Source organism: Trachypithecus francoisi, unplaced genomic scaffold (assembly GCF_009764315.1).
Source record: "Trachypithecus francoisi isolate TF-2019V2 unplaced genomic scaffold, Tfra_2.0 Lachesis_group0, whole genome shotgun sequence".
NCBI lineage: Eukaryota > Metazoa > Chordata > Mammalia > Primates > Cercopithecidae > Trachypithecus > Trachypithecus francoisi.
The window spans coordinates 21,166,601-21,193,813 of NW_022681453.1; the positions used below are offsets into that span (position 1 = coordinate 21,166,601).

General features: G+C 46.6%; 1 protein-coding gene and 1 long non-coding RNA gene across 6 annotated transcripts in view; one reads left to right on the forward strand and one right to left on the reverse strand.

The window, feature by feature from the left end:
• The window catches only part of RFT1 (RFT1 homolog), a 44,821-nt gene that overhangs the window by 5,016 nt on the left and 12,592 nt on the right, over positions 1 to 27,213 (reverse strand). For 4 of the 5 annotated variants that reach the window (XM_033210123.1, XM_033210125.1, XM_033210124.1 and 1 more), the window contains 5 exons: positions 17,113 to 17,191; positions 11,504 to 11,554; positions 10,382 to 10,512; positions 8,357 to 8,501; positions 3,508 to 3,613 (listed from right to left, as the gene is read on the reverse strand). In XM_033210123.1, the coding sequence (XP_033066014.1) occupies positions 3,508 to 3,613; positions 8,357 to 8,501; positions 10,382 to 10,512; positions 11,504 to 11,554; positions 17,113 to 17,191 (512 nt within the window). The remainder of the gene's footprint in view (positions 1 to 3,507; positions 3,614 to 8,356; positions 8,502 to 10,381; positions 10,513 to 11,503; positions 11,555 to 17,112; positions 17,192 to 27,213) is intronic. The other variant, XM_033210126.1, reaches the window with a different exon arrangement.
• On the forward strand, positions 1,895 to 25,484 carry LOC117082998. The gene is made up of 3 exons (XR_004436895.1): positions 1,895 to 1,905; positions 15,452 to 15,458; positions 25,370 to 25,484. It is a non-coding gene; the product is annotated as an uncharacterized LOC117082998 (long non-coding RNA).

The following is a 27,213-nucleotide window of genomic DNA, read 5'->3' on the forward strand; positions in this document are numbered from 1 at the left end:
GCTTAAAACAATGCCTGTTAGAGAGTAGATGCTCAAACCTATTTGTGAAATGAAAGAAAATTAGACAGCCTTAACAAAACAACAAAAATTATTCTATAAGGCATAATGAAAAATCCATTAGTCAGATTCTATATATATTATAAGATTATTTTAAAAAGGCAACCAGGCCAGGCATGTTGGCTCACGCCTATAATCCCAGAACTTTGGGAGGCCGAGACGGGCAGATCACCTGAGGTCAGTTCGAGACCAGGCTGGCCAACATGGTGAAACCCCGTCTCTACTAAAAATAAAAAGAAAATTAGCTGGGCATGGTTGCGCACCTGTAATCCCAGCTACTCGGGAGGCTGAGTCAGGAGAATCATTTGAACCTGGGAGGCGGAGGTTGCAGTAAGCCGAGATCACGCCACTGCACTCCAGCCTGGGCCACACAGCAAGACTCTGTCTCAAATAAAAAAAAAAAAAGTAACCTGCAATTCAAAGGATGTTTTAATATTTCATATACAACCACATGCTCTATTTTTTTTTTTTTTTTTGAGACAGAATCTCTCTGCGGCCTAGGCTGGAGTGCAATGGCGTGATCTCCGCTCACTGCAACCTCCGCTTCCCAGGTTCAAGTGATTCTTGTGCTTCAGCCTCCCAAGTAGCTGGGATTACAGGTGCGCGCCACTATGCCCAGCTAATTTTTGTATTGTTAGTAGAGACGGGGTTTCACCATGTTGGCCAGGCTGGTCTCGAACTCCTGACCTCAGGTGATCCACCCACCTTGGCCTCCCAAAGTGCTGGGATTACAGGCGTGAGCCACCGTGCCCGGCCCAAATGCTGTTTTTATTCAGAAAAACACTGGTTAACCTTAAGTTGGTTAAGTAAAATGCCTGCTTTTTTTCTATTCAGAATCTGAAATGTCCAATGTAAAGTCATTATAACTGATTGTAACAGTTAACTAAGCTATCCAATTCTACTATAAAAATCCTTGCTAGAGTTTTATGTCTGTTAAAACTCACAGGGATTAAAAAAAAAATGCTGACGTCTGTGATGAGCCCAGGTGCTCCATGTGCTCAGACCAGGCCCAGGCGCTGGAGCCAGGGGCCCAGAAAGAACTGGAGCTATTGTGTTTTACACACGTCTCAAAACTGCACTTAATGTCACATTTTACTCTTAGGGGAGGTGAGTTACCCCACATGGGAACTGCACTAGAAGGTGCTCTGGGCTCTGTTTTTTCTCTATGTTGACTAATAACCATGAAAATAATTTTCCAGATGTTTATATACTATCGAAATTCCATTACAACTAACTTAAAAAGTTGTTTCCTTTGGTTCAATACAATATAAGAGAAAAGAAAGCAACCAGCCACTGTCCATACTCCCTCACAATTTGGTTGCAATTTATAAAAACATTTTAAATGAGTTTTTGATTCACCCCGTCAACACTAACACTGAAGTTACCGTAACAAAATTCCCTTCAAGGAGATACACTCCTAGTCCCGCTCTTTCCACTCTAATAGTGCCTCATTTCGCATGTTTCCAATTATATTTTTCAGTTATTCAAGGTTAGAAGCAGCTTTCAAATAAAAACATTGTATTTTCAAAGCTAAATTGAAATAGATTTTTTCATCCATGGGGAAAGAAGAGGATAGACTCAAAGCAGTTCTACTCTACAGCTATAAATTTAACTATCTGAGGTGAAAACCACATCCAGACCACTATTTTAAAACCATGGGTTGTGACCTACTACTAGGCTGGGAAATCAATTTAGAGGGTAATGGCATGGCATTTTTGAAAAACAAAACAGAAGACAGAGTAGAAAGCATTAGTGTGTCCTGTGCATAACTGGGGTACTTCCTGCCTTGTGAACTCATGTCTCAGTCACACACACCTAAGTGCGTCCTGGGTCACATTGCTCCGTGTCGTTTTTACCATGACAGCTGGTCTGGCCCAGCAGTTTCCAAAGCCCTAGAATCAGAATTGCCTAGAGCTGTGTAATAAGCAGATTCCCTGGCTCAAGTCTTCTAAGATTCTAATTCAGCTGGGCTGGGAGTGGACCAGAAATTCCTAGAAGAATCTCATCAATCTGGACTGAGACCTGCTCGTCTGGACTCTAGTTCTCAGTCACTGTGTAGCAAACAAAGTCCCCAAGCTTTTACATGAGCCAGCCCAGGAAAGGACACACACAGAGGAGGGGGAAGGGTCCCCATTTGAGATACTCCTTCCCCATCCCACCTCATGGCCAGGGCTCTGAGGGCCCTCACCAGCACTCAAGGTTACAGAGGCAGCATGAAAACCCCCATGGGCCCCTGGCTTCGAGGCAGTAAGAAAATGAGGGCCAGTCACCTCATCATCTACTCCCGCCCTTGCTACGGTTTCCCTCTCTCTTCCCCTCAGCGTCACCCTCTAGCGATGCCTTAAGATGCTGCCTTACTTTGTTTTGGTATTTGGTACACAAGAGGTGGATGATCCTGGGTGTAGGCCAAATACACTTAAACAGGAAGAGTTCACATCAGAATCACTGAGGAGCATTCAAAAAAACACACATATGCCCAGGAGCCTGCTGAGACTATGGTGTGGTAGGAGAGACAGAGGCAGACGAAGGGCAGCCAAGAATCTGCATTTCTAACAAGCTTCATGGGAGATTTTAACTCATAATCAATTTTTTTTTTTTTTTTTTGAGACGAAGTCTCACTCTTGTCCCCCAGGCTGGAGTGCAATGGTGTGATCTGGGCTCACTACAACCTCCGCCTCCCGGGTTCAAGCAATCCTTCTGCCTCAGCCTCCCACATAGCTGGGATTACAGGCACCTGCCACCATGCCTGGCTAATTTTTGTATTTTTAGTAGAGATGGGGTTTCACCATGTTGGTCAGGCTGGTCTCGAACTCCTGACCTCAGGTGATCCGCCTGCCTTGGCCTCCCAAAGTGCTGGGGTTACAGGCATGAGCCACCGCGCCCGGCCCACAATCAGTATTAAGAACCACTGGTAGGGATTCCAGGATGGGAATCCTGATCTGGAGTCAACAGTTGAGAAAAAATTATGGCAAGATGTATGTGTGTATTTGGACTTTTCTCAGGAGAAGCGTCACAAAATCCCTGAGATTCTCGAAGACCCACCATTCAGGTTCTCAGGGGTAGGAATGTGCATCTTGAAGAAGCTCCTCAGTAACTTACTGGAGGACCACTCTTCTGGGGTGAGCAACGAGGTGGAGGAATGGAAATCTAGCTTGTCTGGTGCCTGACTCTGCAAACCTGGACTAATGTAACCTTTCAGAGCCAATGTTTCTCCCTCCACAATGGGGAGGCAAAGAGTAGTTGCTGTCTCCCAGCCCTACGGTGGGGAGCACTTGCTGAACCATGCTGGCGCCACAGAGATCCCAGGGAAGCACCACACTGGTGGACTAAGTGTTGCCTCTATAACAACCATCTGTAAATGCATGTTCAGAATGAAAAGCAAAAAGCTTGACAAGTTACTTCATTTTGGCTGAAGGCCATGATTAAAGGTGTACCTGCTAAGTTACCCACCTGTCGACCTCCTCTTTGCTCATAGCAGCAAATGTGAAACATTCTGTCACTCCATTGATGGCAAGCAGGAGAACATAGAAACAGTAGGAACGCAGCAAAACAGGACCTGCAAGGAAACAACTCACTGAGACTCCAGAGCCCAATCAGAAGGCCCACATGTAACCTCAGTGCTGCTGAGTACCCAGAGAACCAGAACCAGACTATGAGGTCTGCTGGTATCAGCAATGGACAGACTGCATGCTCAAGCTCAGGGTCTTAATTTTATCTAGAAGGATTCCCAGCATTCTACGGCATTGACTAAATAATCCGCAAAAAAGAAAAGGACAGGCTGGGCATGGTGGCTCATGCCTGTAATCCTAGCACTTTGGGAGGCCAAGGCTGGCAGACTGCTAGAGCCCAGAGATTCGAGACTAGCCTGGGCAACATGATGAAACCCTGTCTCTACCAAAACTACAGAAGTTAGCTGTGCGTGGTGGGCATGCCTGTAGTCCCAGCTACTCGGGAGGTTGAGATGGGAGGATCACTTGAGTCTGGGGAGGTCAGAGCTGCAGTGAGCCATGATAGTGCCACTGCACTTCAGCCTGGGTGACAGAACAAGACCCTATCTCAAAAAAAAAAAAAAAAAAAATTATGAAGAAATGTACAGATCTCTTGCTAGACAACTAAAAGCTTATCTGGCTAGCAAACAAGTCGGTTCACTTTTCTTTTTTTTTTTTTTTGAGACGGTGTCTCGCTCTGTCGCCCAGGCTGGAGTGCAGTGGCCGGATCTCAGCTCACTGCAAACTCCGCCTCCCGGGTTTACGCCATTCTCCTGCCTCAGCCTCCTGAGTAGCTGGGACTACAGGCGCCCGCCACCTCGCCCGGCCAGTTTTTTGTAATTTTTTTAGTGGAGACGGGGTTTCACCGTGTTAGCCAGGATGGTCTCGATCTCCTGACCTCGTGATCCGCCCGTCTCGGCCTCCCAAAGTGCTGGGATTACAGGCTTGAGCCACCGCGCCCGGCCCTAAGTCTGTTCACTTTTTTCATCAGCATGAATAGGCCTGGTGGTTTGAACTCAAAGTCACTAGTGACTTTGTTAGTTAACGGAATCTCAGTTGAGCAGGTCCTAAAGAAAAGACCTTTAACAAATGCCCAGGGCCCAGGACCAGCAGAAAATTACACAAATCCAAAGTGAGAACCAGTGCCCGTAATGGCATTTTCTTCTAAAACAAAGTAATACAGTTCTATAGCTAACAAGCTTCGGAAAAATCTTCTAACCAGAGAACAGGAGGCTTATGAATGGGATTGATTCCCCCCTTTTAAGAAGGCCATAATCAAGCACCTAATAAAATAAACATACACCTAACCTACGACCCAGCAACTGCACCCCTAGGTATACATCCAACAGAAATGAACACACATGTTCACAAAAACACTTACACAAAAACATCTGTAGTAGTTTGATTCATAAGAGCCAAAACTGACCATCAACAGAAGAAAGAATAAACAAAACGTGGGCCATCCACACAAAGGAATACTTAGCAAGAGAAGATAATAAAAATCACTGATCTATGTGAAACCATGGGGGGAAGAATCTCAAAAACTTTGTATTGAAGGAAATATGCCAAATGCAGGAGCACGCATGCTGCATTTCATTGATATGAAATTCTTTTTAAAATAAATACTGATCCATGGTGATAGAAATCAGATTTCTTCTGATTTGCCTCTGAGGTGGAGTGGGACAGTTGACTAGAAAGGGTCCCAAAAGAACTTTCTAGGGAAATGGAGATATTCTACATCTGAATCTGTTTGGTAGTTACATGGGACTTTTTGTACATATTTGTCAAGACTTATCAAACTGTACTCTTAAGAGAACAGCATTTTACTTTATGTAAATTATACTTCAACAAAGGAAAAAAAAAAAAAGTAACCACTAAAAGAAAAGGAGGGGGGACTGAAGTTCCGGAGTCTTAAAATCTGGAACTCATTCAGGGTTTATGAAAGCTGTTTAATATAAAAGATCTCCATGCTGTGGGAACCTAAACAGTTTTATGGCAGTCACAAAATTATAAAAGGAATACTAACAGGGCAGCCCTGATGCCCAACAAAAAACCATTTTCCACGGCCCTGTCTCAGATTCCATGTTTATCACCTCACACTGCATTTTGCTTGTCAAGCCACTGCAGGAAGCAGCCTGGCCCCTACCCCAGCTGACTCCAGGAAGGGAGGCGGGGACCACGCTTTGCACCCAGGAGACTCAAGGCTATGCTCAAGCGTGCCTCCTGCTTCTCCCCATCCTCCTCTCCCTGGCAGAAGCAGAGAGGAGTGGCAGGCCTCCTTACCTGGCAACTGAACGCTAATGGCACAGGTGGGCCCTTCAGTAGGTGAACAGTGGGCTGTTGTGAGGCATGGAGAGCAACAAAAACTCTGGCGCGAAGCAGTGACTCATGTAAAGGGTTTTGCATCCATTTGGGGAATTCAAGAACCGAACCAACCTTCGATTGTAGACTGAATTGAGAGGTATTTTAGGTTGAACTGTCCCCCCAAAATAGATATGTTGATGTCCTGACCAGCGGTACCTGAGAATCTGACCTTATTTGGAAACAGGGTCTTCATGAAGAAAACTGAGTTCAAATGAGGTCATTAGGGCAGGCCCTGATCCAATATGACAGGTGTCCTTATAAAACAGGAAACTTGGCCGGCTGTAGTGGCCCATGCTTATAATCCCAGCACTTTGGGAGGCCAAAGGGGGGCAGATCACCTGAGGTCAGTAGTTTGAAACCAGCCTGGCCAACACGGCGAAACCCCATCTCTACTAAATATACAAAAACTTAGCCGGGTATGGTAAGGTGTGCCTGTAATCTCAGCTACTCGGGAGGCTAAGGCGGGAGTCTCTTGAACCCGGGAGGTTGCAGTGAGCCGAGATCGCACCACTGCACTCCACCCTGGGTGACAGAGTGAGACTTCGTCTCATTAAAAAAAAAAAAAAAGTGGAGGAAACTTGCACACTGAGGCAGACATGCGCAGGGGGATGAGGACGTGAAGAGCGCAGGGGGAAGACGAAGAGAACACAGCCGTGTGACCGCAGTGCTGCAGCTGCAAGTCAAGGAACGCCAGGATGCCAGCAACCACTAGAAACTAGAAGAGGCAGGAAGCGGCCTCTCCTTGAGCCTTCAGAGATAACACGGTCCTGGCCATAGCTTCATTGTGCACTTCTGGTCTCCAGAACTGATGGACAATATGTTCTGTTGTTTAAAGCCACATAGTCTGTGGTACTTTGTCATGGCAGCCCTAGTTCATTAAGACAAGGGGATAGAGAAGGAAAAAGTAAAAGGCAGAGGGGCAAGAGAGAAGCACCTAAGAGAGAAATGTGAGAAATCTTGGGGAAATTCTGTGAATGTTTGGGTTTTGCTTAAGGATAGCAAAGCTAGGTGTTCTGTGAGTTACCAAGAAAAAAGAAAAGAAAAAGCAAAGCAAAGCTAGGTGTGAGAAAGATTTCTAAGAAAAGCCTCCAGAACACTTACAAAGCCCCTAATTAAATACAGCGCTAATCCCAAACAATGGAAGAGAAGCCACACCCCTACACAAAAGCCTGTCTGTGCTGTGTCCGAGTCCCACATCTGGAGATGGCCAGGACAGCTCACAGGTAAGTAGTCCACTTCCAGGGTGAAGACAAAGACAAGTACACAACTGAGGACAGTAGTGTTGTGAGTTCCACTTTCAAAACTAAGATGATGGGCTGAGTCATGATAACGACGGGACAGCCCCCTCCTTGAGGCAATGCCCTGTGATTGTGTGACATTAAAGGCTGCTCCTTGGTGATTGCTTTCTAAAGGGGAAGAGCTGCTATAGAATAGTTGAATTCCCAATCTCTGCCCATAAACTTACTAATGCCTTCCTAATGAGGCCTCCCGCAGCTGCCTGATGGAAATGTACTTCTCACAGCACAAGCCCCAGGGAGCTGCAAACCACTTCATTGGTTTCACAGCAGGTGTTTCTCCAAACTTAATGACCTTTGCTCTGGTATAGAAGCTTGGCCCTTCTTCCCCTAACACTGAAAGTTTGGGCCCCATTGTAGTGGAGACTAAAACATGCTAGTGAACTTGTAAAATGGCATTTGACAAAGCCCTTTGTATTGAGATGGGGCAGCAGAAAGAAGTCCTCAGGGTTCTTGTCCAGTGACCTGAGAAATTAAAAACATCTTTGCTGAACCCAAAATGAAACACTGCAAATGGACTGCCAGCTTACAGCCCAGAACATTTTGAAATTGGTGAAGTCCCCAAGGCCCAAGAAGTGCTGTGAGATCCTCAGCGGTCTGGTGTTTCAAAATTAGACACATTCAATACTTTTCTTCTTCAAAAACTGAGAGTCACTGGATTAAATATACCCTTTTATTTGCAGAGATCAATTTTATTCTCTGCAAATGGCTTTGGGTTATCCTTCAGAGGCTTTTATGCATCAGGCTGGGAGATTTATGTGGCATTTACTATCTTCAGATGTGTTTAGTACCAAGTGGGGACTCATTACCGCCTGCCCTCTGCCTTCCTCCCTCACCCCAGAGGGAGCACAGGGAAGCGCTTGGCAAAACACATTCTAGGCCCGAGAGGAAAGCCAACAGCAAGGAGAAGTTCTAATAACTTATTCAAGTGAGGCTGGGGGAGCTGATCATCCTGGCGCCAAAGCCCCTGCCTATACCTTGAGTTTGTGTCTGGAGTTGAATGAGGGGAACAGTCCCACAGCCCCCGCCACCAGACAGTTTTCCCTACACCGACACAGATATCAACTGTGTGTGCACAAGTTCTTGAATTTCGTGACTCTTCTATTTCTGTTGGGAAATCAGAAAAAAATCCAGAAAAACTCTTGTGCGTACCGGATCCTGAGCTAAGCATGGCCCCTCCGTAGATATCCAGAGCCAGCTGAGAATAGGCAAAGCCAAAAACAGTGATGGTCAGGCCGGCCAGCAGGGCCAGCTTGAGCAGGGACTCCAGGACTGCAGCGGCCACAGCAATGTCCTCCTGGGGCCAGGGAAGAGGGAAGGAAGTTGGATGAATCATGAGCTGAAGAAAACCTTCACCCTTCGTGTCTGGCCTTCTCCCTTCACTGTTTTTCAGTTCACTCTTCCAACGACGTGATGGATATCACTATTTTTTTGGTAGTGTGTTTGTTTTCACGTCAATTAGCAAATGAAGGAAAAAGTGTGTGTCTCCTTAGATAGTAAGGGGGAGGGTTAGTTTTCAATTCACTTGGGATAAATTGTTTCAAATATTGCTTAGGAAACACCCACTTTCCCCTCTGATATTTATTTATTTTATTTATTTTTTAATAGAAGTAGAGAAGGGAGTCTCACTGTGTTCGCCAGGCTAATCTCAAACTCCTGGCCTCAAGCAATCCTCCTGCCTTGGCCTCCCAAAGCATGAGGCTTACAGGCATGAGCCACCGCACCAGGTCACTAATATTTATTCTTTTTTTTTTTTTTTTTTTTTGAGATGGAGTCTCGCTCTCACCCAGGCTGGAGTGCAGTGGCGCAATCTCGGCTCACTGCAAGCTCTGCCTCCCGGGTTCACGTCATTCTCCTGCCTCAGCCTCCCGAGTAGCTGGGACCACAGGCGCCCACCACCACGCCCGGCTAATTTTTTGTATTTTTAGTAGAGACGGGGTTTCACCGTGTTAGCCAGGATGGTCTCGATCTCCTGACCGAGTGATCTGCCCGCCTTGGCCTCCCAAAGTGCTGGGATTACAGGCATGAGCCACTGCGCCCGGCCCTAATATTTATTCTTAAATGTGCAGCAACTTTTCATATACACTAGCCAGCTCTGTGCCTCTCCTGCTAAACATTCCAAAATTATGATGTTACTGTGAATGTACTCTTAGGAAAATATTCCTAAATCGGACTGAGTACCAGATTAGCTCATTTTGAGATATTGTACATAAACCGTATTTTACTAAATATCTTCTAAGACATGCAAGAGGCTGAACTAGCTTGCTATTCTAAAAGTCAGACATTTTCAGTGGTTTTGGAAAAAGTGAAGCTCCTACGATATATGCCTAAATTAAAATCTCTTCTTCTGTATTTACCAACCTGAGTATATAGAATCTTATAGTCAGAGTGTAGCTCTGGGCACATCCCAGTTGTAAGAAGCTTAAACAATTGGTGTGGTGAGTGAAAGCCAACAACCACATCCTCTCCTCCCTTGATTAGCCTGGCTCCAAATTCTGCATCCTTTGGCTCTTGAGACTCTGAGGATAGGGGAGGCATTCTTATGCCTAAGACTAGCCCATGGCTGGGCATCTGCAGGGCAATGGGGACAGCTTTAGAGAGTCCTGAGAGGGCTGGATCAAGAGTAAGGTCACATGGCCGGGTACGGTAGCTCATGCCTGTAATCCTAGCACTCTGGGAGGCTGAGGTGGGCAGATTGCCTGAGGTCGGGAGTTCAAGACCAGCCTGGCCAATATGGCAAAACCCCATCTCTACTAAAAACACAACAATTAGCTGGGTGTGGTGGTGCATGCCTGTAGTCCCAGCTACTCATCAGGAGGCTGAGGCAGGAGAATCGTTTGAACCTGGGAGGTGGAGGTTGCAGTGAGCCAAGGTCATGACACTGCACTCCAGGCTGGGCGTCAGAGCAAGACTCTATCTCAAAAAAAAAAAAGAAAGGTCACAATGAATATAACAAAGGGGTGAGAAGGAAGAGACAGCCAAGAGCAAAGGGAGAAGGCCACGAAAGAAGAGGTGAGCCCTGGGTCCTGCTATCATATAGAATGTAATAGAAGAATGAAATCTATAAGAAAATTCCTGATCAAACAGAAGAGAAACAGACTGCTTCACATTCCTATCTGTTTGTCTTGCAATTAAAGGGAGAACTCACTTGAAAGATGATATAAGAACCAACACTACCTGCTTCTGAAGTGTGGCATCCTTTTCCCTCTCCAGCACCTTAGCAAAAAATATATAAAAACTTTCCTCTATGGGCTGGAAAATTAATCTGGCCACAAGGGAGCCAAGATTATTCACTATATCATACACACCTACAAAACAAAAAAGAAGAAACAACAATCATGTTGGTTTTTCTACTTTAATTTTCACAGCACTATTAAAATTGTTATTTAATATTTCATTAAAGTTTATCTTCAGATAATTATAGATTCACACAGAGTTACAGTGGCCAGGCATGGTGGCTCTTGACTCTATTCCCAGCACTTTGGGAGGCCAGAGTGGGTAGACTGCTTGAGCCCAGGAGTTTGAGATGAGCCTGGGAAACATGGAGAAACCCTGTCTCTAGAAAAACGGAAAAAATTAGCCAGGCATGGTGGTGTGCATTTGTAGTCCCAGTTATTTGGGAGGCTGAGGTGGGGGGAATCACCCAAGCCCAAGCCCAGGGAGTTGAGGCTGCAGTGAGCTGTGATGGTACCACTGCACTCCAGCCTGGGCAAGACAGTGAGACCCTGTCTCAAAAAAAAAAAAAAAAAAAGGAAGTAATAGAGGGATCCCATATACCTTTTATCCAGTGGTAACATTTTGTAAAACTGTAGTACAATATCACAGCCAGGATACCAACATTGATACAGTCAAGACACAGAATGCTTCCATCAGCAGTACTTTCTTATACAGGTCATTAATGCAAAGTTGATGTTTTTCTATTTGATTTCCATTACTTTGGTATTACATTAGAAGATAAAAATGAAAATACTAAAAGACTATGTAGCTACACAAACATGCGGCAGATTCTTGTGGCTGTGATGGTGAGCTCCCTTTTCTCCTCTCTTGGCACCTCCCACCCCCCAAAATGAACACCAGAGCTCTTAGGAGGTGAACTAGAGGGCCGGGGTCTCACCAGAACACCTGCCACCAAAGTCACATTGGAGGGCATGGTCAGCACAAAGACCTACAATTTACAATCTTCAGGATTTTTTTTAATCTTCAGGTTCATCTTTCATTAAATATATCAGAGAAAAATGTTAGGAAGTATCTATTAATAGTATTAACCTTTAATTAAAACACTACAGAATTTCATCTTACCCTGATCACCAAAATTCAATACGTTCAAAAATGTCATCACATATCGCTCGCCTATAAACAAAAAAGCAAAATAATTAGCAATGCCAAATGCACATTACTTTATTGTTTCCTTTCTCTTACTAGCTATCAACTTTTCCAGCTGACAAATAAAGGAGAAATATTAGATAATCAGTTAAAGACATGTCCTTGTTCTAATGTTGATTTCAAATAATCTCAAAGTAACAATTTGGAAAGTGCTGAGGACTTCATTGACAGCAAATCTCCAAGCCAGTAAAATTAAAAATAAAAAATAAAAAAATAAAAAAGTCTAAAAATAAGTTTAAAAAAAAAAGGAGATTATTAAATGTTAATAATGAAAATGACGGTACCAAGTTTTTTCTTTTTGAGACAGAGTCTTGCTCTGTTGCCCAGGCGGGAGTGCAGTGGCAGGATCTTGGCTCACTACAAGCTCCATCTCCCAGGTTCACGCCATTCTCCTGCCTCAGCCTCCCGAGTAGCTGGGACTACAGGCGCCCACCACCTCGCCCGGCTAGTTTTTGTATTTTTAGTAGAGACGGGGTGGTCTCGATCTCCTGACCTCATGATCTGCCGTCTCCGCCTCCCAAAGTGCTGGGATTACAGGCGTGAGCCACCGCGCCCAGGCGATGGTCCCAAGTTTTAAGGGGAGGTCAGATAATCTGCACGTAAATTATCTGTGAAGCGTCCATGATTATATGCACAAGCTTATCCAAGGGTTCCTCAGGGGTGGAGACAGCTTTCTGGGGCTGGCAAGGCATTATACTGTCTTAGATTTGAATCAGGAACTCAGGCCTGAGGGGGCAAAAGTAACAGCACATACATTTTTGCTACTACAAAAATCAGGCCTGAGTTCATGATTCAAATGTAAGACAGTCTAATGCCTTCAAGGTGAAGACACCAGCCAGAGCCCCCATCCCCCTGGCTTTCGTGAAGCTTCTCATCTATGAGGAAAAAGTGTTGACCGCTATGGAAAAACAGTGCCCACGCCCTGAAGGGCAAATTCTCACCTCCTAGTAACTTGCTCAAAAAGGAAAACATCAAGAGGCTGGAAGCAGTGAGGATCTTCTCTCAAGACTTTCTCCCACCCTGCCTCTCTCTCCAAGCCCCTGCCACTGTGTTTGTGGTAGGGATCACTGTGGGTCCTCATAGGCCTGTGTCTCTGTGCTGCTTGGATCCACCCTCACTGCTAACAGTTCCAGCTTCTGCAAATACAGTTTTGTTTTGTTGTTGTTGCTTTTATTTTTTCTGAGACTGAGTCTTGCTCTGCTGCCCAGGCTGGAGTGCAGTGGTGCCATCTCAGCTTCACTGCAAGCTCTGCCTCCCAGACATAAGAGATTCTCTTGCCTCAGCCTCCCGAGTAGCTGGGATTACAGGTGCCCACCACCACGCCCAGCAATTTTTTTCTTTTCTTTTTTTTGTATTTTTAGTAGATGGGTTTCACCATGTTGGCCAGGCTAGTTTCAAACTCCTGACCTCAAGTGATTCACCCACCTTGGCCTCCCAAAGTGCTGGGATTACAGGTGTGAGCCACTGCGCCCAGCCTCAAACACAGCTCTTAAATCAGTCTCTGCTTTCGTTTTTTTTTTTTTTAGATGGAGTCTTGCTCTGTCACCCAGACTGGAGTGCAGTGGCACGATCTCATTCACTGCAACTTCTGCTTCCTGGGTTCAAGCGATTCTTCTGCCTCAGCCTCTCAAGTAGCTGGGATTACAGGCGCCTGCCACCACGCCAGGCTAATTTTTTCAGGTTTTAGGGGGAACGGGGTTTCGCCACCCTGGCCGGACTGGTTTTGCACTCCTGACCTCCCACCTCAGCCTCCCAAAGTGCTGGGATTACAGGCGTGAGCCAATGCACCCGGCCTGCTTTCATTATCTTTAAATGGCTCTTTTTTTTTTTTTTTTTTTGAGACAGAGCTTCACTCTTGTCACCCAGGCTGGAGTGCAATGGCATTATCTGGGTTCACTGCAACCTGTGCCTCCTGGGTAGCTGGGATTACAGGCGCCCACCACCACGCCCAGGTAATTTTTGTATTTTTAGTAGAGATGGGGTTTCACTGTGCTAGCCAGGCTGGTCTCGAACTCCTGACCTCAAGTGATCTGCCCTCCTCTGCCTCCAACAGTGCTGGGATTACAGGCGTGAGCCACCGCGCCTGGCCAAAATGGCTCTTTAATGTTTGCAAAAAGTCCAGGCTCCTTAATTCTGTATTTGTGGGCTTTTAAACACTGACCCCAAGCTATCATTTTGGCTTCCCCTCATCAACCTCACTCTCATCACCCTGTCATCTTCTGCTGCACCCTACCTCCCAGGTTTTAGCCCTCCAGCTGCTTTGAGTCAGGCTGGGCCCGCCTTCGCTTTTGTCATTCTCACCACCTAGAGTGTCTTTTCTGCAGGGCCCTCCCTGTCTTTTGGCAGAATAGGCTCTCCTTCCTACATTCTATAAACTCCCTGAGGGCAACAGCCCCTCTCAGTCATCTCTATGACCCTGGTTTCCTAGCAAAGTTCTAGGAAATGAGTTTCCAAGTACTACACCCCTCACAGCCCAGAAACAGTTAACCACACAAATGTCTGTGTCTTTGGTGAGAGAATGAAATGCTTGAGGCCATGGCCTGTTACTCATTCATCTCAGTATTCTCAGCACCTGGCATACTGTTCAGGAAATGTGGGGGCAGAAGTAACAGCACATACATTTCTGCGACTACAAAAAGTGATTTCAGGCCCAGCTCAGGGGCTCATGCCTGTAATTCAGCACTTTGGGAGGCCGAGGCAGGAGGATTGCTTGAGTCCAGGAGTTCAAGACCAGTCTGGGCAACATCACAAGACCCTGTCCCTAAAAAAAATTAAAATATTAGCTAGGCGTAATGGTAGGTGCCTTGCCTGTAGTCCCAGCTACTTGGGAGGCTGAGGTGGGAGGATCACTTGACCCTGAGAGGTCAAGACTGCAGTGAGCTGTGTTTGCACCACTGCATTCCAGCCTGGGTGACAGAGTGAGACCCTATCTACAAAAAAACAAACAACAACAATAAAAAAAAAAAAAACCCAGGGATTTCAACTTTTTTAGAGCTGTAGTTTTAAAAATATAACGGGCCGGGGGCAGTGGCTCACGTCTGTAATCCCAGCACTTTGGGAGGCTGACGCGGGTGGATCACGAGGTCAGGAGATCAAGACCATCCTGGCTAACACAGTGAAACCCCATCTCTACTAAAAATAACACAAAAAATTAGCTCAGCGTGGTGGCAGGCGCCTGTAGTCCCAGCTACTCGGGAGGCTGAGGCAGGAGAATGGTGTGAACCCGGGAGGCGGAGCTTGCAGTGAGCAGAGACGGTGCGCCGCTGCACTCCAGCCTGGGCAACAGAGCGAGACTCTGTCTCAAAAAAAAAAAAAAAAAAAAAAAAATATATATATATATATAACGAATCTGAGGATCTCAGTCAGGCAACTTCCTTATTTCACAGCCACAGAAATAGAGGCCCTGAGAAGTTCCTAATGGCACTCTGCCAGTCAGGGAGTCAGGCTAGGGGGATCCACCCATGGAGCAGGCTCCTGGCACCGTATTCAGGTTGAGCTCTGGAGGCTTTTGTTTGCAGTAAACTTAAACCAGCTGCTGCAAAGACATATCTAGAGACATGTGTTGTCTGCAATCCAGAAAACCAATTTAGGGCCATCACTTGGACTGGATCCATTCCTCAAACTCATTAAAACTGCTCTTAAAACCTTGGAAGGAAAAAAGTGCATATGAGCAACTGTCCTTTCCGAAACTCCCTCCACCGATTTTCCTGTTCTTACAACAACATGAACTATCATCATACACCATTTCACAATAGTTACCTTGTTGCCTTTTCTTACTCCATTCACAAATACATGCACAGCCCTCCTATGCCAGGCCACAGGGAGGCAGTGGCAGTGGTGAACGGCACACTCCCTACTCTCCAGGAGCTAAGTGCTCAGGCCCTTCACTCAGCTCTTCCGAGGCTTCTGACTCTCCCTTCCCCAAGAAGGCCTCGGAACAGTTTCATTTTTGTAATAGCAAAGTTATAAGGTTAGGCTAGAAACATGTGTGCACTCTCAAAGATCAGAGAGCCCTCAGACACTGCCTGGTCCTATCCCCTTGTTCACAGATGGGGAAAGTGAGGCACAGGGGGAGCTGCTTTTCTTTGGAAACATAATGAACAAAAAATACAGATGGGGGAAAATAAAATACCAAGATAATAACAGTTGTATTAGAACGCTAGTATTATTTTTTCTATGTTCTTATTTTTTTCTAATGGGACTATATTTTATAATTAAAAGATAATTTTTGAAAAGATTAAAAAATACATTCAGTAATAGGTACATGGATATGAAATATATATGGAGAGAAACTACCACCTTCAGCAACATAATAGTTGCCTTAAAATCTCATTTTTCTAATTAAAGCTGGGTACAAATAAACCAACACATATACATACAAAAACCAAATGTGCTTCCAGCCCCTTGCTGGCCCTCCACATTGAGCTCTGTCACAGGAAAACTGAAAAGACCGATGTCTGACCAAACTCTCATAGAAGCGCATTTTGTTGTTTAAGAATAAATCCCAGTCAGACACAGTAGCTCACACCTGTAATCCCAGCACTTTGGGAGGCCGAGGTGGGCGGATCACGAGGTCAGGAGATCGAGACCATCCTGGCTAACATGGTGAAACACCGTCTCTACTAAAAATACAAAAAAATTAGCCGGGTGTGGTGGTGGCGCCTGTAGTCCCAGCTACTCGGGAGGCTGAGGCAGGAGAACTGCATGAACTCAGGAGGCGGAGCTTGCAGTGAGTCAAGACGGAGCCACTGCACTCCAGAGCCTGGGCGATGGAGCAAGACTCCATCTCAAAAAAAAAAAAAGATAAAAATAGTTTTAGGCTGGGCGCGGTGGCTCAAGCCTGTAATTCCAGCACTTTGGGAGGCCCAGACGGGCGGATCACGTGGTCAGGAGATCGAGACTCATCCTGGCTAACACGGTGAAACCCCGCCTCTACTAAAAATACAAAAAACTAGCCGGGCGAGGTGGCGGGCGCCTGCAGTCCCAGCTACTCGGGAGGCTGAGGCAGGAGAATGGCTAAACCCGGGAGGCAAAGCTTGCAGTGAGCTGAGATTCTGCCACTGCACTCCAGCCTGGGCGACAGAGCAAGACTCCGTCTCAAAAAAAAAAAAAAAAAAAAAAATAGTTTTATGTAACTGATATAATACTTTTATAATAAACTCATAAAAATCATATAACATGGGGTTTTGGAGTTAGACCTGGATCCCAATTAAGCTGTTCCTTGTTACTACAAAACCCTAAAGGAGTTCTGCAACCTCACTGACTCTCAGTTTCCTCATCCATAATGAAGGGGAATAATATCTTTCTTACAAGGCTGTGGGGAGATTTAAATTAGACCACCTAAGTAACGCACAAAACTAAATAGACGTTGGTTTCGTTCTCTGTATTAAGCCCCCTCCTCCCATTTCTGAAGTTCTTCAGCCCCAGAGGCTCTAAACAGGTGGTATGGACCCAGGTAATTGGCAGTCCTATGAAATCCCCTTCTACTATGGTCTCCCGACCACTCAGAGTGACCGTCCACTTACCTTCTGTCAAAATCTGTTTCAAGAAAGACTGTTTGAAAAAACTCCAAGTCAGTTTAGCCTCTTTCCAGTTGATAAATGCCTAGAAAACAAAACAAAACAAAACAAAACAAAAACATCACAGGCACTGCAAGTCTAAGAATGCAATGCTACATGAGAGGCAAATGCATTCTGATCCCTAAATCCCAACTTGCATAGTCTCCACTGAATCCTCATTCAATGCTAAGCACACAGAAGCCATCTCACAAACACTGGGGAAGAATTTACATGACTAAACACAAAGCCAAAGTCTGTAAGGGCCTGCCCAAGACTCATATACTGAGACCCCTAAAGAATTGCTGCTGTCCCTTGGGGGCCCACACAGTACACTGTCCACAGATAACACATACAGCTCATGGTTTGTTCTTTCCTTAAAAACTGTCTAAAGCATGCCAGGCTGTAGAACAATTCTGCTCCATATACTGCATATTGTAATGCTATGTTCAGCCATCCAGGGCCCTTTTACACAAAGTATAGGAGGTGCCCCTCTGTATTTCAAAAGAAATTTAGCTTTCACAGGTCAGGTAAACGACTCAGAATGGGTATGACAGAGAAATGGAGGAAATAAAATTTCATTTTTTTTTTTTTGAGACAGAGTCTCTCTGTTGCCAGGCTGGAGTGCAAAGGCACGATCTTGGCTCACTGTAACCTCTGCCTCTCAGGTTTAAGTGATTCCCCTGCCTCAGCCTCCCGAGTAGCTGGGACTAGAGGCACGTGCCACCACGCCCAGCTAATTTTTTGTATTCTTAGTAGAGACGGGGTTTCACTATGTTGGCCAGGATGGTCTCGATCTCTCGACCTCATGATCCACCCGCCTCAGCCTCCCAAAATTACAGGCGTGAGCCACCGTGCCCAGTCGAAAATAAAATTTCTGATATGACTCTTCTAAAACTCCAGGCCAGGCGAGGTGGCTCACGACTATAATCACAACACTTTGGGAGGCTGAGGTGGGTGGATCACTTGAGGCCAGAAGCTTTAGATCAGCCTGCAACATGGCAAAAACCCCATCTCCACTAAAAATACAAAAATTAGCTGGGCGTGGTGGTACGTGTCTGTAATCTCAACTACTTGGGAGGCTGTGGCACAAGAATCAATTGAACCTGGAAGACAGAGGTTGCAGTGAGCTGAGATGGCATCACTGTACTCCAGTCTGGGTGACGGAGCAAGAATCTGGCTGAAAAATAAATAAATAAATAAAACTCCCAGCAGGCACCAAATGGCCCATTTCCCAAGGACAAAGAAACAGGTAGGGTAGAGGTCAACCTGTTAAGAGACAGGTGGCTTCAAAGCCTGGGAGCTGAGCACAAAACGGAAGAGCAAGGCAGCCAGGGGACTCAGTATCCTCCAACTCCTATTTTTCTACCTCCCACAGTTCTCTCTGGGGCCCCCTCCTCTATCTTGTAGGCACCCTGGGATCCCAGAATATTTAGACTAGGTGTTTGGCTTTCTGTTTCGTTTTGTTTTAGAAACAGGGTCTCGCTCTATCACCCAGGTTGGAATACAGTGGTGTGATCATAGCTCACTATAACCTCAAACTCCCGGGCTCAAGCCATTTTCCCCCCTCAGCCTCCAGAATAGCTGGGACTACAGGTGTGTACCACCATGCCTAGTTCATTTTTAAAATTTTTGTAGAGATGAGGGTCTTGCTGCATTGCCCAGGCTGGTCTCAAACTCCTGGCCTCAAAAAACCCTCCCACCTTGGCTCCCAAAGTACTGGGATTCCAGGCGTGAGCCACCACGCCTGGATGATGTTAGGTTCTTAATCCTGGGGTACTTGCATTTTGAAAAGTTGTGATTATTCAAAGTGATGACTTCTGAATGGTAGGATTTCAAAGGGCTTTTTGGGAGGGGAGGGCTGAATTACAAAGGCCAAGCACACTCTACCTCTCCAAATGGTCAGCCACAGCTCTGGAAGTGGGCCCAAGGGCAGGCCTGAAACCTGTCTCAGTCATGTGGGCCCCTGTTCTGGGCACAAAGCCCATCCGTGAAGAGCAATGCTATCCAGTAGAAATGTAATGTTAAATTTTCTAGCAGCCACAGTGCACAGAAAAAAGAAACAAGTGAAATTAATTTTAATATATTTTATTTAAGCAAAATATTATCAACAAGTAATCCATGTAAAAAATATTTTTTTCGGCCGGGCACGGTGGCTCATGCCTGTAATCCCAGCACTTTGGGAGGTTGAGGCAGGTCGATCACGAGGTCAGGAGATCAAGACCATCCTGGCTAACACGGTGAGACCCCGTCTATACTAAAAATACAAAAAATTAGCCGGGTGTGGTGGCGGGCGCCTGTAGTCCCAGTTACTCAGGAGGCTGAGGCAAGATAATGGCATGAACCCGGGACATGGAGCTTGCAGTCAACTGAGATCATGCCACTGCACTCCAGCCTGGGTGACAGAGCGAGACTCTGTCTCAAAAAAATAAATAAATAAATAATAAAATAAATAAAAATTTTTTTCATATTAAGACTTTGAAATCCAATATGTATTTTGCATTTATGACTCATCTCAATTCAGACTAGCTACATTCCAGAATGCTCTATAGCCACATGTGGCTGGTGGCTACTATTTAGGACAGGGCAAGTCTAGAGCACCTCTGAAAGCAAGGATCACTTCTAGCCCCCATTCTCTTTACCCCTTGGTTTCTGAGCCTTTTTTCCAGACACAGGGAGCACAAGTGTGAATCCTCCCAAACAGTGCTGCCCTCAGGGAATCACAGAACCGAGAGCAGATGCCAGGATATCTCTTTAGCCCAGGAGTAAATCTTCCCTGATGAGAAGGAAATTAGGCCACAAGATGTTTAAAACAGGCCATCTTCCTTTTCCCCAGAACAAAGAGCACCAGACAACTTCCCACCACTAGGGGGCACTGGGGACCACGTCATCTTCAGACTTGGATTCTAGCCACAGAAAGAATCAGCACCTTCTCTCTCTCACACTGCTTCTCACCCCTTGCCATACTGCGGTGGTCCTCCCAGGGGTCAGCAAAGCAGGACCTGTCTTCTTTTAAAAGGAAACAAAGGCTGCTGCTTGTCATGAGGCTCTCATGATGCCTGCTTGCCTGCAGGTTGTGATGGATTTGGGAAGATGATTGAGCTCTTTAAAGACAAAGTTCTTTGAGAGAATGAAATCATAACGGTGTACCTAAGCTGAGAGCTCATACTTGATTTTCCTAATGCTTTTGGTTTAAATGGGCTTGTGGTTCAGAAAGAATGGCGACACCACTTACTAAAGTGCTCATTAAGGACACAGAGGCAGGAAATCCAATCTGGGATGTGGCTTCTCCAGGCAGGGGCTGAGTGGTGGGAGAGAGGAAGCATGTGGTGGACTTTTACCGTTCTATTCAGAATGGAGGTGTCACTTCGGGCAGTCAAAAGAGGCCTATTTCACAATAACTGGGTTGGTACTGATGAGCTGATCTAAATAGCCGGGAATTTCCCCGGAATACCCTGACCGACAAGCCATTCCACTGCCTCACAGTACTAATGGAGAAACGGCGGCTGGGGTGGTCAAAGGTGATGGACGGTAACTCAGGGAAGGTCCGGAATCAGAACTCAGAGGCTCATCACACTTTTACCTGAGTCACTCGTCCACTTCCCAAACTCTTCTGACTCAGGATGATCTGATCAGCCACATCCTTACCACAATGACAAGAGTCACTAGGGAGTGTGAGGCTACCATCCCGTCCACTGCCCTCCATCACCTCCTCCACCCTACACAGCACTCCTTCCTCTCCCTCTTGCTCCACCTATCCCAGTCACTCTGGGGCTACCGATGCTGCCCCAGCTTCATCCATTCTCCCACTTTCATCCATCCTTCCCCTGTCCTTACTCCTCACCCGGACAATTGCCACAGGCTCCCAATGAGCTTTTTTGCTTCTTACTCTTTCTCTAGCCTATCCTTCTCATTGCAGGTTCAGGCTTTGGAGTCAAGTTTGGAGACTGGGGCTCGACCTGCAGCTCCTTGACTTATTAGTGTAAATGTCGCCGTGAACAAGATATTTAACTTTGCTAAGCCTTGGCTTTCTCATCGGCAAAATGGGATAAGAAGTCCTGTCTCTGCCGGGCGCGGTGGCTCATGCCTGTAATCCCAGCACTTTGGGAGGCCGAGGCGGGCGGATCACAAGGTCAGGAGATCGAGACCACGGTGAAACCCCGTCTCTACTAAAAATACAAAAAAAAAAAAAAAAAAAATTAGCCGGGCGCGGTGGCGGGCGCCTGTAGTCCCAGCTACTCAGGAGGCTGAGGCAGGAGAATGGCATGAACCCGGGAGGCGCAGCTTGCAGTGAGCCGAGATCGCGCCACTGCACTCCAGCCTGGGCGACAGAGCGAGACTCCGTCTCAAAAAAAAAAAGAAGTCCTGTCTCATGGAGCCGGTATGAGGATTGAATGAAAAAAAATAAGACACTATAACTCTGTAAGAGACGGCAAGCTCCTCAATACAGACAGTTTGATCATGGTGCTGTTCAAAAACCTTTCATTAGGCTCCACTGCCCCTGAATTAAACCCAAGCTTCATAGCACGGAGGCCACTGCCAACTGACCCTAGCCTGGCAGCCAGGTTTACTCTCCTTCATAACTTCCTGCCGCTTTTTCCTTTCTCTCCCTTCCCCCATAGTCCAGCCAACCTAAGTACCCCAGTCATCTCTACATTCCCAATTCCAACACAGTGATGGGCAGATAACAAGCACTGAGCAAATTTTCCTTCTGTGGTCACAAATGCCCATTTCTACCACACATATACATTTAACCTCTGCCCACCCACGCGTCAAAGTCCAGCAAAAAAGAAGCTTCCTCCATGAAGCCTTCCTTGAAGTTTCTAGATGAAATTCAGCAGTACTTCCTCTGTGCTTCTATTTTGATAACACTAGATACACACAGTCCTATAGCATAGTTGAGTACAGATCCTATCTCTCCATCACCATGCAAGTTCTGAGGGTAGGGGCCTCACTCAGGGCATCTGGTACAGTGCTTAACACATAATAATGTTTAATACATGCTTGCTGAGTCAAATTCCTCAGCTTTACTTCAATATTAGCATATCTCTCATCTTAAATCCCTCAGAAATGTCTATGAATATAAACGGAAGCCATTATTTGAAGTACCATTAATTTATTATAAGGTTACATAAGTATCTTTAAAGAAGATGGAGTTCTACAAGAACAGGAAGGGAAATCTCACAATTAGGTCAAATTGATAATAAATATAATTATATGACCAGTTTCCATTAAGGAAGTCCCCAGTGCAGAAAGCTGCTCTGGGGAGTCAAGTCAGGCATGCTGCCCATGGTAAAGTCATACACTGCATGCATGCATTCAGAATCATCTCATTTCTTTTCTCTCTCTTTTTTTTTGAGACAGGGTTTCGCTCTGTCACCTAGGCTAAAGTGCAGTAGCATGAACACAGCTTACTGCAGCCTCAGCCTCGAGGGCTCAAGTGATCCTCCTGCTTCAACCCCCTGAATAGCTGGGATCACAGGCATGTGCCACCATGCCCAGCTAATTTTTTTGTAGAGAGGGGTTCTTACCATGTTTCCCAGGCTGGTCTCAAACAATCCTCCCACTTCAGTCTCCCAAAGTGCTGGGATTACAGGCTTGAGTCACCACATCCAGCTTCTTTTTTTCTTTTCTTTTCTTTTTTTTTTTTTTGAGACAGAGTCTTGCTCTGTTGCCCAGCCTGGAGTGCAGTGGCATGATCTCGGCTCACTGCAACCTCCACTTCCTGGGTTCAAGCAGTTCACCTCCCTCAGCCTCCCAAGTAGCTGGGATTATAGGCGCATGCCACCACGCCCGGCTGTTTTATATTTTTAGTAGAGACGGGGTTTGACCATGTGGGTCAGGCTGGTTTCAAACTCCTGACCTCAAGTGATCTGCCCGCTCAGTCTCCCAAAGTGCTGGGATTACAGGTGTGAGCCACCACGCCTGGCCTTCTTTTTAAAATAATAAACCTGAATTACGAATTGTTCCACCTGGAACTTCCTAATCTTTATGTAAATAATAACTACTACAGGCAATAAGCCAATTTCTTTTGGAAGGCTACATAACATAGGGGTAAACCACAGCCTAAAGCTAGTCCCCAGCAAAAGGTAGAGAGAAATGGGTTCAAAGCCAGCTATGTGATTTTGGCTTAGTCACCTAACTCCTCTGAACCTCAGTTTTCCTGTCTGTAAAATGGAGCCAGCAGTATTTATCTCATACGTTACTATGAAAATTAAACACAAAATCCATGTAAAGTGCTTAGTGTAGTGCATGGTACAGAACATGCAGTCAATGGTGGTTACTGTAAATGGCTCTGTGTCAAGGTTCAAATACCTTCATGGAACTCCTAAAGTCTTCAGAGGGGCCTCACAGGTCATGTAGGCCAACAATCTCACTTTAAAAATGAAGACCCTGAGGTCTGGGGGGAGTCCCACAGGCTTCAGATCTGTATCAGGTGCCTCTCAAGCCCTCAGAAACTCCCCTGAGGCCCAGGAATCACCTCTCCTACATGTCTGTATCCCTGATGGCACCAAGCATGGCGCCATGTTCTTACTGTATGTCAGCGGAAACAGTATCACTATGTGTCACAGGTACACACAGCCTTCTCATGATCAGGGCTTGGGTCCTTGCAGTCTGCGCATGGGTACTTTCAGGGCATATTGCCAGATTAAACCGCTGAGCTCCCACACCAATACCATCAGAGCTGCCTGGCTAGGGTGCCCCTGTGGAGCCAGCTCTGCTCTCAGGGCATCAGTGTGATGGTGGTGATATCAGCTGTTGCTTAAGGATACCCACTTGTGCCAGGCCACAATGTTAAGACCTTACATGCCCCAACTCATCGGGTCCTCACAACAGCCTTAGGAAGGAGGTACTATTATTATTCCCATTTGGCAGATAAAGAAACTAAGCTTAGAGTTCTGAGCCCATCACAGATTTTAATTATTTAGTTATTTATTTGAGACAGGGTCTCACTCTGTTGCCCAGGCTGGAGTGCAGTGGCACAATCATGGCTTACTGCAGCTTTGACCTAGGCTCAAGTGACCCTCCCACCTCAGCCTCCTGAGTAGCTGGGACTACAGGTGCACAACACTACACCTGGCTAATTAAAAAACTTTTTTTTTTTTTTTTTTTATAGAGACAGGCTTGCCATGTTGCTCAGGCTGGCCACCACAGAGTTTAACAAACACTTGGCAGACTCTTTTCTTTACCTTCTCTCTTTGCTTATACTAATGGTTCAAATGTTCCTTCCCAAAATCCTGCTGGGACACAAGGACAGGCCCAGTATGAAAATCTGCCAGGCTTGGTACAGGTGGGCACCAGGGGGCAGTCAGGGGAAGAACTCTTCTGCACTCTCAGACCTGCTCTGAGGGCGGGTGGCAGAAGCTCTAGGCAAGAGAAGCGATCCTGAGTCCTAACCATCTAAGCCTGTAAATGAGGCACAGAGGTATCCAAAAGTGTCCTGTTGGTTTAGGTTATAGGTGAAATCTAGCTGAGCAGAATGGAGAACTCTTATCTCACAAATGAGAACACATCTGGCTTTGATACATAAGATCTAGTTTTTCTTTCTTCTTTTTTTTGAGATGGAGTCTTGCTCTGTTGCCCAGGCTGGAGTGCAGTGGTGTGATCTCAGCTCACTGCAACTAAGAGGTGACAACGTACTAGCAGCCCTCGCTCTCGGCACCTCCTCAGCCTCGGCGTCTGCTCTGGCCGTGCCTGAGGAGCCCTTCAGCCTGCCACTGCACTATGGGAGCCCCTCTCTGGGCCGGCCAAGGCCGGAGCTGGCTCCCTCTGCTTGTGGGGAGGTGTGGAGGGAGAGGCGCGGGCGGGAACCGGGGCTGCAGGCAGGACTCGTGGGCCAGTGCCAGTTCTGGGTGGCAGTGGTCTCAGCGGGGCCCGCACTCAGAGCAGTTGGCTGGTGCCACCAGCCCCAGGCAGTGAGGGGCTTATCACCTGGGCCAGCAGCTGCGGAGGGCGCGCCAGGTCCCCCAGCACTGCTGGCCCACCTGCACGGCACCTAAATTCTTGCCGGGCCTCAGTTGCCTCCCCAAGGGGCAGGGCTCAGGACCTGCAGCCAGCCATGCCTGAGCCCCACCCCACACCCCGCCATGGGCTCCTGAATGACCTGAGCCTCCCCAGTGGGCACCACCCCCTGCTCCACAGCGCCCAGTCCCATTGACTGCCCAAGGGCTGAGGAGTGTGGGGCCTGGCGCGGCATCCACTAGGCAAAGCCAGCTGGGCTCCTGAGTCAGGTGGGGACTTGGAGAACTTTTATGTTCAGCTGAAGGATTGTAGATGCACCAATCAGTGTTCTGTGTCTAGCTCAAGGTTTGTAAACACACCAGTCAGCACACTGTGTCTAGCTCAAGGTTTGTGGATGCACCAATCGGCACGCTGTATCTAGCTAATCTGGTGGGGACTTGGAGAACTTTTACCTCTAGCTAGAGCATTGTAAATGCAACAATCAGCACTCTGTGTCTAGCTGAAGGATTGAAAATGCACCAATCAGCACTCTGTCTAGCTCAAGGTTTGTAAATGCATCAATCAGCACTCTGTGTCTAGCTCAAGGTTTGTAAATGCACCAGTGAGCACTCTGTGTCTAGCTAATCTAGTGGGGACTTGGAGAAGTTTTCTGTCTAGCACTCTGTGTCTAGCTAAAGGATTGTAAACGTGCCAATCAGCACCTTGTCAAAACAGACCAATCAACTCTCTGTAAAATGGACCAATCAGCAGGATGTGGGTGGGGGTCAGATAAGGGAATAAAAGTAGGCTGCTGGAGCCAGTAGTGGCAACCCACTCAGGTCCCCTGCCACACTGTGGAAGCTTTGTTCTTTTGCTCTTTGCAATAAATCTTGCTGCTGCTCACTCTTTGGGTCCACGCCACCTTTATGAGCTGTAACACTCACCGTGAAGGTCTGCAGCTTCACTCCTGAGGCCAGCGAGACCATGAACCCACCAGAAGGAATGAACAACTCCAGATGCGCTGCCTTTATGAACTGTAACACTCACCGCGAGGGTCCGCAGCTTCATTCTTGAAGTCAGCGAGACCAAGAACCCACCAATTCCAGACACATAACCATCAAGTGATCCTCCTGCCTCAGCCCCCACCCCGCCCCAGTAACTGGGATTACAGGCACGCACCACCATGCCCAGCTAATTTTTGTATTTTTTAGTAGAGATGGGGTTTCACCATGTTGGCCAGGCTGGTCTCGAACTCCTGACCTCAGGTGATCTGCCCACCTCAGCCTTCCAAAGTGCTGGGATTACAGGCATGACCCACTGCGCCTGGCCCATAAGATCTAGTTTTTCTTGAAAAGTTGTATAACAGGATTCTGTTAATTCTGAGACTTAAGTCTCACATATTTTACTACTTTTTCAAGTATCACAAGAGGAATAAGGAGAAATCCAGCATATCCAGCCTTACCACAACCGAGTGCACTACATCCGGCAAGCAAACAAGCATGGAAAGGGGTGAAGCACCCAGAATGGAGGAGCTCATGAAGTGTCTTAGCAGAGACAACATGGCAACATTATCATGTGTGCAGCTCCAATGGCATGGGCAGCAGCACTGACCCCAGAAGAGCCAGAAAATGAAAGTGCAATGACCTGAGTGTGAAGGAATTGAGTAGAAAAGATTATGCTTCACTCCACATGTCAGCTGCAAAATCCACAGTGGTCTAGATAGGAAAATGGATCACCTGAAAGACTAGCCTGACACTTAGAAAGAGATCATGTGGGGCCAGGCATGGTGGCTCATAATCCCAGCACTTTGGGAGGCCGACGTGGGAGGATTGGTTGAACTCAGGAGTTCAGCACTAGCCTGGACAACATAGTGAGACCCTATCTCTACAAAAAAGAATTTTTTAATTAGCTGGGCATAGTGGCACATATCTGTAGTCCCAGCTACTTGGGAGACTGAGGCAGGAGGATCACTTGAGCCCAGCAGGTCAAGGCTATAGTGAGCTATGATCACGCCACTCTGGGCAACAGAATGAGACACTGTCTCAAGGAGAAAAAAAAAAAAAAAGACCATTTTGGGTTCATCCCTACTTTCTCAGAACTCTCAGCTATCTGTGCTAGAAGTCAATTGAG